The sequence below is a fragment of the Dromiciops gliroides genome, chromosome 4 (genome assembly GCF_019393635.1).
Source record: "Dromiciops gliroides isolate mDroGli1 chromosome 4, mDroGli1.pri, whole genome shotgun sequence".
Taxonomy (NCBI): domain Eukaryota; kingdom Metazoa; phylum Chordata; class Mammalia; order Microbiotheria; family Microbiotheriidae; genus Dromiciops; species Dromiciops gliroides.
This window is the reverse complement of record NC_057864.1, coordinates 181,384,015-181,391,393: the sequence shown is the minus strand read 5'-3', so window position 1 is coordinate 181,391,393 and position 7,379 is coordinate 181,384,015. Positions and strand designations below refer to the sequence as shown.

General features: G+C 50.2%; 1 protein-coding gene across 1 annotated transcript; it reads right to left on the bottom strand.

The window, feature by feature from the left end:
* Positions 1 to 591: 591 nt before the first annotated feature.
* Positions 592 to 6,212, bottom strand: KRT19 (keratin 19). The gene is made up of 6 exons (XM_044002720.1): positions 5,682 to 6,212; positions 2,720 to 2,802; positions 2,274 to 2,430; positions 1,678 to 1,839; positions 1,409 to 1,534; positions 592 to 997 (listed from the first exon to the last, which is right to left on the bottom strand). The coding sequence occupies exons 1-6, from the start codon at positions 6,105 to 6,107 to the stop codon at positions 740 to 742; spliced, it is 1,212 nt and encodes a 403-aa protein (XP_043858655.1). The 5' UTR covers positions 6,108 to 6,212; the 3' UTR covers positions 592 to 739.
* Between the last annotated feature and the right edge of the window lie 1,167 nt (positions 6,213 to 7,379).

The following is a 7,379-nucleotide window of genomic DNA, read 5'->3' as shown; positions in this document are numbered from 1 at the left end:
AATGCTTATTTAACTGAATTGCATTTGTCAGGTCCTGCAAATTATCATTACAAGGTATACAAAATAAAAGCAGGAAAAGATCAAGATGAACAATTTGGGTTGGATGGAAAGAATGGGAGCAGGGAGCTGACTCCAAGGCAGGAACACTCCCACTATCAGTCCCAATATGCTATAGAAAACATGATGAAGCCTGATGGGAGGAAACAAGCAATATGGCCAAAGGACTCCTTCTTGTGCCTGGCTCAGGACACAGGAATGGGAAGATATTAGAAGTCTCCATGGAAATCACTCCTAAGCCCAGGGACTATGAATATTACTAAAAGAAGGAAAGAGGTAAAAAAGAAATAAAGGGGAAGGGAGATGGGGGAAAGGAGGCAGGAAAAGGGAAGGAGAGAGAAGAGAAAAGTAAGAAGGGAAGAGAAAAAAGAGAAGGGAGAAGGCTGGGTGGAGGGGGAAAGAGGAGAAGGACAGATATAGAGAAAAAAGGAGGTTTCAAAGAAGGAGACACCAATTAGGGGTTAAGGCGAGGTCCATTCCTAGCGACGCAAAGAAACTAAACCAAACACTATTTTCTGAAGGTCAGAAGTTTTATTAGAGAGGACATGGGACTCCATGCAGGGTGCTATCCTCTCCCATCCAAACACCCTCTTCTGTGGGAGCCCTCACTCAGCTACTCCTTCACTCCCCATGCAGAGGGCCCTGTAACCAGGACTCTGCATGCTCAGGTGCCTCCTGAGGCTCAGGTGGATTTGGGGCTGGTGACTACAACACTTTCATGGGAATCATGGCCATCCAGTAGGCTTCGGTAGGTAGCGATCTCCCGCTCCAGCCGACTCTTGATGTCCATGAGGAGATGGTATTCCTGGTTCTGGCGCTCTGTGTCCGCTCGGATGTCGGTCAACTGGGCCTCAATGTTACCAATAAGGGCCTGTATCTGTGACAGCTGGGCCCCATAACGGGCCTCTGTTTCAGCCAGTGTACCTTCAAGGGCAGCTTTCTAGAGAGGGAAAAGAAGGAAAGTTGAGAAGGGGTTGGAGGAAAGTTTTGTCTGACCGCACCAACTCCAACAGAAGTGGCCAATGGAGACATGGACACCGCCTGAGTACCCAGGGTTACTGATTTAGAGGAAGTGATAGAGAGAAATTATAATATATATTACACTATGTTATGTTACATTATATTGTATTATATATGATAGAGAGCTTAGATATATTATATCTCATAGCTATATATTATAGATACATGATCAATTATATTATATTATACTACATGTCATATATCATATCACATCATATCATATCAAGCTTAGAAAATCCAGCTCTGCCTCAGGCTTAGGTGTCAATAGAAAACATCCCTTCCAGGAGTCAGTGCTGTGTATGAATCACCCAAGAGTGAAGACCCTACGTACCATGCTGAGCTGAGACTGCAGCTCGATCTCTAGCCCCTGAAGGGTCCGTCGGAGGTCGGTGACTTCGGTCTTGCTGGTCTGGAGCTGTTCGGTGTGGACGGCAACTTCTCGGTTCAGCTCCTCAGTCTGAAAGGAGGAGGACCAGGAGTGAGTTTTTTAGGTAAGACTTTTGGAGGAATAAATAGCCCAGCTCTTAATGCTGTTGAGTCTCAAGCCCTTCTCCCTCACAACACCCCTCCTGTGCCCCACCCCCCCAAACTCTTCTTTACCTTAGTGGTGAACCAAGCCTCGGCTTCATTCCTGTTCTTCTCAACCATGGCCTCATACTGGCTTCTCATGTCATTCAGGATCTTGGCCAAGTCGATGCCTGGTGCTGAGTCCACCTCCACGCTAACCTGGCCACCCACTTGCCCACTCAGCGCACTCATTTCCTGCAGAGATACACAAGGAACTACATTCAGCTGGTTGGGCTGTGGGGTGGGAGGTAGGGGTTGGGAACTCCCCAAATCCCCTCAAGACAATTCCTAGGTGACAAAACTAGATTCAAACTCAGAGCTTTCCCCCCACTCTACCATACTACTGGTGCTTCACAGTAAATTTAATCTAGATTCTAGCATCAGATCAGGTTCTATCTCAACATATCCTTCCTGAATGGACACATTAACCACCATCCATGGCACCCTGCCTCTTTTCTTGATGGTACTCAGGGTTGTTCAGAGAATGTGATTATAATAGGGAGAGGGACTTTGAAAAGCTGGGAGCTATTAAAATGTATACTAAGAGGTGTCACCAGCCCCAGGATGCCAAGAAAGCTGGGGGAATGGGATGCAGGGCAAGGGTTCAGAGAGCCTGGACCTGCCCTTACCTCTTCATGATTCTTCTTGAGGTAGGCCAGCTCCTCCTTCAGGCCTTCAATCTGCATTTCCAGGTCAGTTCTAGCCAGGGTCAGCTCATCTAGCACCCTACGCAGGCCATTGATGTCAGCCTCCACACTGAGGCGCAGGGCCTGCTCGGTCTCAAACCTTGCAAAGGGGGCAAGTAAAGTCAGGAGCAGGGAAAGGGGGGGCTGTTAACTCTGTTTCCAAGAAGTTACATCACCCACCCCTGTGTGCCATCCCTGCTTTCCTAGAGTTCAGGAGCCATGGAGGATAATCTCGCAAGAAGGAAGATGGGCCCTTCCCCACCCTCCCTCTGATCCCCTGGACAGAAGAGCATGGGCACATACTGCCCTCACAGCAGGCACCTGGCATCCCTCTCACCCAGACATCCTGGGGCTTCTTGCACCCACCCCTGGACAACTGAGGTACCCACTTGGTTCGGAAGTCATCCGCAGCCAGCCGAGCATTGTCAATTTGCAGAACAATCTTGGAGTTATCAATGGTGGCACCAAGAATCTAAAAGACAGAAGATGGTCACAGACTGCACCTGCAGGCATTTCCCAGCCCAATCAAGGCAAGAACACAGATTATCACACTGGCCACTCCCAGACTGCTCATTCAGCAGCCCAGAGCTGAGAGGACAAGGGCTAAGTCAGAGGTAGCAGGTGTGCCACTGAGTGAAATGCTACAGAGGGCAAGGTGAGAAGGGCATTGGAGAAGTGAGTCAGAGGCAAGAAGGGAAAGAGGCTTCTAGAGCTGAAGCCAAGAAATAGGAGACCGAATGGTACAGTGCTAAGAACATAAGAATAAGGGTCAGGCTATATTCATCCTAATCCTGGCCCTGCCACTGATTTGCTATTCCCTGAAACAAGCCACTTCTCTCTACTCCCTCAGTTTGCTCATCTGTAAAATGACAGAGCTGGACTAGATTAGAGGTTCTTAACCTGGAATCGATGAAATTTATATGCATATATACACATATATATATATGTATGCCTGGTAGATAAAATATTTTATGAGTATATGTGAATAAGTACATACATATGTAGATAACACTATTTCAATATACACGACTCCCTTGTTTTAAATGCTTACAAGAGACAGCTTGGCTTAGAAACTAGACAGCTGATCTCAGAGTCAGGAAGATGGGTTCGATTTCCATCTCCACTGCATATTAACTGTGTGACCCTGAGCAAATTACTTAATGTCTCAGTGCCACCAGGCAACTCTAAATTTGAGAGCAGCTGCCGATCTGAATTGGTAGAGAGGAGGTTTTCACACTTGGAATAACCTATGTCAATAAAATCACGGGTCTGGTCTCAAAAAGTGTTGTCTCCCTCAAGGATGCTGAGAGAGAGAAGGTGGGAGTGGGGAGGAGGACTCTAGGAACCTAGGGATTGAACAGCAAAGTCCAAAAGGACCAAGTGAGCAAGACTGAAGGGATCACCAGAGAAGTCTCAGGGAGGCCCCAGGCACCTTTAGCCAGGATGCCCCAAGTCCTGAGGCACTATCAGGGTTTTAAAGAAAGCCAGTCTGAGCTCATTCCCCAGGTACCACAATTTCCGGATATAGATAAGCCAACATCAACACTGAAAATATTTCTCCAGGGCCAACTGCCGCTAACTTAACCATGGGACTTTGGACAAATTCAATTTTTCTGGATCTCAGTTATATAAAATTGGGAGATAGAAACAAGGTCCTTTGTAATTCCAATAGTCATTGGTTCTAAGAATGGGGAGCTCGGTCCCATGGTCCCAGATTCCTTTCCTAAACCCTTTCAGGAGGGGAACAGGGGAGAACAGGGCCAAGCATAACCAAGGGAGAATAAAGGGAGGCCCTAGCTAGATAGAGCACTGGGACTGGAGTCAGGAAGACCTGAGTTCAAATCCAACCTCAGATACTTCCTAGGTGTGTGACCCTGGGCAAGTCACTTTACCTGTTTCCTCATCTCTAAAATGAGGATAATAATAGCACCTACCTCCCAGAGTTGTTGTGAGGATCAAATGAACATAGTAAGCACTATATAAGTGCTGAAGAGGATGATGGTGGTGGTGGTTAATTTTAGCAGCTCCAAGACCATGGAGAACCCAAACAATCCTTCCCACAGAGGGTTCAGGTGGTACTTGGACTAGCTTAATCTTTACCTCCCTAATCAGTGACACCATGAAATAGTAAAGACCCAGTGAATCTTGGACCCCACCCCCATCCAATACCACAGGAAAGGACTCTATCAGAGACCTTCCAACCCAAAGGGCTAGACTATTATCCAAAGCTGCTATGCAAGTCTGAGCAGGGACACCTTGGGAAAATGACCAATCAATCAATCATCAATATTTCCGAAGCACTTGCTGTGTTACAGGCACAGGTACATTCAAATGCATTGAATTAAATGATCCTTATTCCAAAGGAGATAAGAGGGAAGAGAAGGAGTGTGGTAGGATAGGGGCTTGAACCGGAATAGTCAGAACCAGACACTCCACCTCCAATCAGAGCCTCAGAATCCTGGGATCATCAGAATCCTAAAGTCCGTTGGGTACTAAGACGGGCTTTGGGGTGGGGAATCAGCAAGGACAATGGTTTCTAGTCTGCCTCCTCATCTTAAAACCATTCACTTTGCTGTCCACAAAGCAGTTAGACTGCAAACTCCAAGAGGGCGGGGATAGCCAATCCAAACTTTTTATGCCCCTAGGGCCCAGTACTTCACTTTGAAGGCACAATCTTACAGTTTTGCCCTGGGTTGTTCTCAATAACTGACCAGAGACCTCCCTCCCTGCATTCCCAGAACAAATAAATTCCTCTCTTAAGTCCCCAGTTTCTATCTGTAAAATGAGGGAAACTTGTCTTTTTTTTCTTAGCGATCTCTTTTGACACCCCCTCCCCTTTTTAACAGGCCTACGATTGCTCCAATGGTGGAGACATTCCCCTCGGCCAGCACAGATAACGCACACACTCTGCAGTTTAAAGTCAGGGGGAGAGGGCGCCAAGTTGGGACTCTCCCAGGGTCACACAGACAGCAGGTGTCAGAAGCCAGACTTGCATCCAGGCTTTTCTGGCTCTCTATCCCACACCGTTCAATTTGTACATCATTGGTGCTTAATAAATGTTTGTTGCCTTGAGTGAAGGGGCCCCTTTAAAGGCTCCATTCTGCTCCACAGTTTTCCCTCTGAGCTTCCCCTCCCTCTCCTGAATTGCTCCAGGGGCAGGGCCGCAGGGTACCTACCTGGGTGTGGCTAACCACCAGCTCTTACCACAGTTCCGCAGAGACTACACCTTCCTCCCTGCCCTGCCCTGCCCCATGCCAGCAGCAGCAGCAGGTGCAGCTGCTCCAGGAGTAGGCAGCCCCCAGCCTCAGTGCCCGTCCGCTCCAGGCTGAGTGGAGCGCCTCGCCCCCTTACCTTATCTCGGAGGTCCTCAATGGTCTTCATGTAGGCGCTGTAGTCCCGGGCGGGTCCAGGGCCCTGCTTCTGGTACCAGTCCCGGATCTTGACCTCCAGATCAGAGTTGGCCTCCTCCAAGGCACGCACCTTGTCCAGGTAGGAGGCCAGGCGGTCGTTGAGGTTCTGCATGGTGATCTTCTCATTGCCGGACAGGAGGCCGTCGGCTCCCCCAAAGCCCAAGCTGAAACTGCTGCTGCTGCTGCCCCCATAGCTCCCACTCAGGCCCGAGGAGGCGAAGCGGGACACGGACACGCCCAGGCCTCCCGAGCCTCCGTGGATGCTGGGTGCCCGGAACACAGCCCCACTTCCAAAGCGCAAGGGGTTGCTGCTCCCCAGCCCCAGGGTGGAGGTGGAGGACGACTGGCGGTAGCTGTAGGAAGTCATGGTGATAGGCTGGGAGACGAGAGACCGGGACCCTGGAAGGCAGCTGGGTGCTGGTAGGGAACTAGGTGCTCCAAAGTAAGAGCGGAAAGTGCAGAGGGCCCCTCACCTGCCTCTTTTTATTGCTGGGGACAGTGGGTGGTGTCAGGCGATATCTGAGCCCTGAGGAATTTCCTGGCTGCAGAGTGCAAACATGGGCCCTTTCCCCATTGGTCATTCCCAGGCTCAGACACACCCAGAACTACCCCCCCACTCCCATCTGCCCCCCATCCCCCTCTCAGATCCCCCATACCCAGAGCCTCCTCCTTCTCTGCCCCCACCCACAAAAGGTACAATGGAAAGGGGGGCGGGGAGAGGTCTGCTCTGAGCCACACCGCTCCTGCTATTCCCTGGAGACAAAGCCGCCCCACCTTATGCCAATGCCAGGCCCATGAGGGACTGCTCTGGGCACTACACCTGGAGCCAACTGCAGGAGGGTGCTGGGCTGTTCCCTGAGCGACCCTTATTCACCCCAGTTTGATGCAGTTGGGAACCCTCTTCCCCAGCAGGACCCTCCTCTCTAAATCAGGCTAACACCCAGCTCCTCTCCCCAACACTCCCATGGCCCCAGACCCACTACTCCTACATTTGCAAATCCCCCTTCCATTCATGCCAGTCCTTGGACTAGAAGTAGGGGTGGGGGAGATTCACCCTTCTATGGGAAGGACGCTGGGAGAACAGGATCCTAAGAGCTTAGATTTAGAGGGACTTTAGAAGCCCTCTGGCCCATCCTCCCTTTTTTTTTTTTACAGATGATGAAACAGAGGCCCCAAGTCAGAGGTAGTTTGGGACAGAACCAGGATTTGATCTCCCATCCTTGGATTCTAAATCCAATGCTCTTTCCAAGAACGTGGGAAATTCCACATCCCTTCAACAGCCCCACAGCCACCCAAATTCCAACTCAGAACTGGACCACAATGTCTCACTCCCTCCCCAACACGCAAATCCTGCTGGCCCTGCTCCCACTCTCACCCCTGTGACCCAAATTGTCCCAAACTAACAGTTTCCTGGCCCAGGAACACCTTACTGTGCTCCCTTGCAACAAGAACCATCCCCTTCCCCCCAGCCAACTCCCAGTCCATTTAGACCAGAGAAAGGCTTCTTTGTAAGAACCCAGAAGGTGTGCCACTCGGGGCAGAAGAGGGTGAAAGGAGGGGGGGAAGAGGAGAAATGGGCAGAGTTCTATGGAGTCCAAGCCGGCCTGTGAAGCTAGGGGTGCTGGGCTAGCTTTCACAA

What these genes read in the sequence shown, in the direction of transcription:
- KRT19 (XM_044002720.1), bottom strand. Translation starts at nt 6,107, where the DNA reads ATGACTTCCTACAGCTACCGCCAGTCGTCCTCCACCTCCACCCTGGGG. An exon ending in TTGAGGACCTCCGAGATAAG is followed by an intron (nt 2,803 to 5,681) that starts GTAAGGGGGCGA and finishes TCTGTCTTTTAG; the next exon opens with ATTCTTGGTGCCACCATTGA. An exon ending in TCAAGAAGAATCATGAAGAG is followed by an intron (nt 1,840 to 2,273) that starts GTAAGGGCAGGT and finishes GTATCTCTGCAG; the next exon opens with GAAATGAGTGCGCTGAGTGG.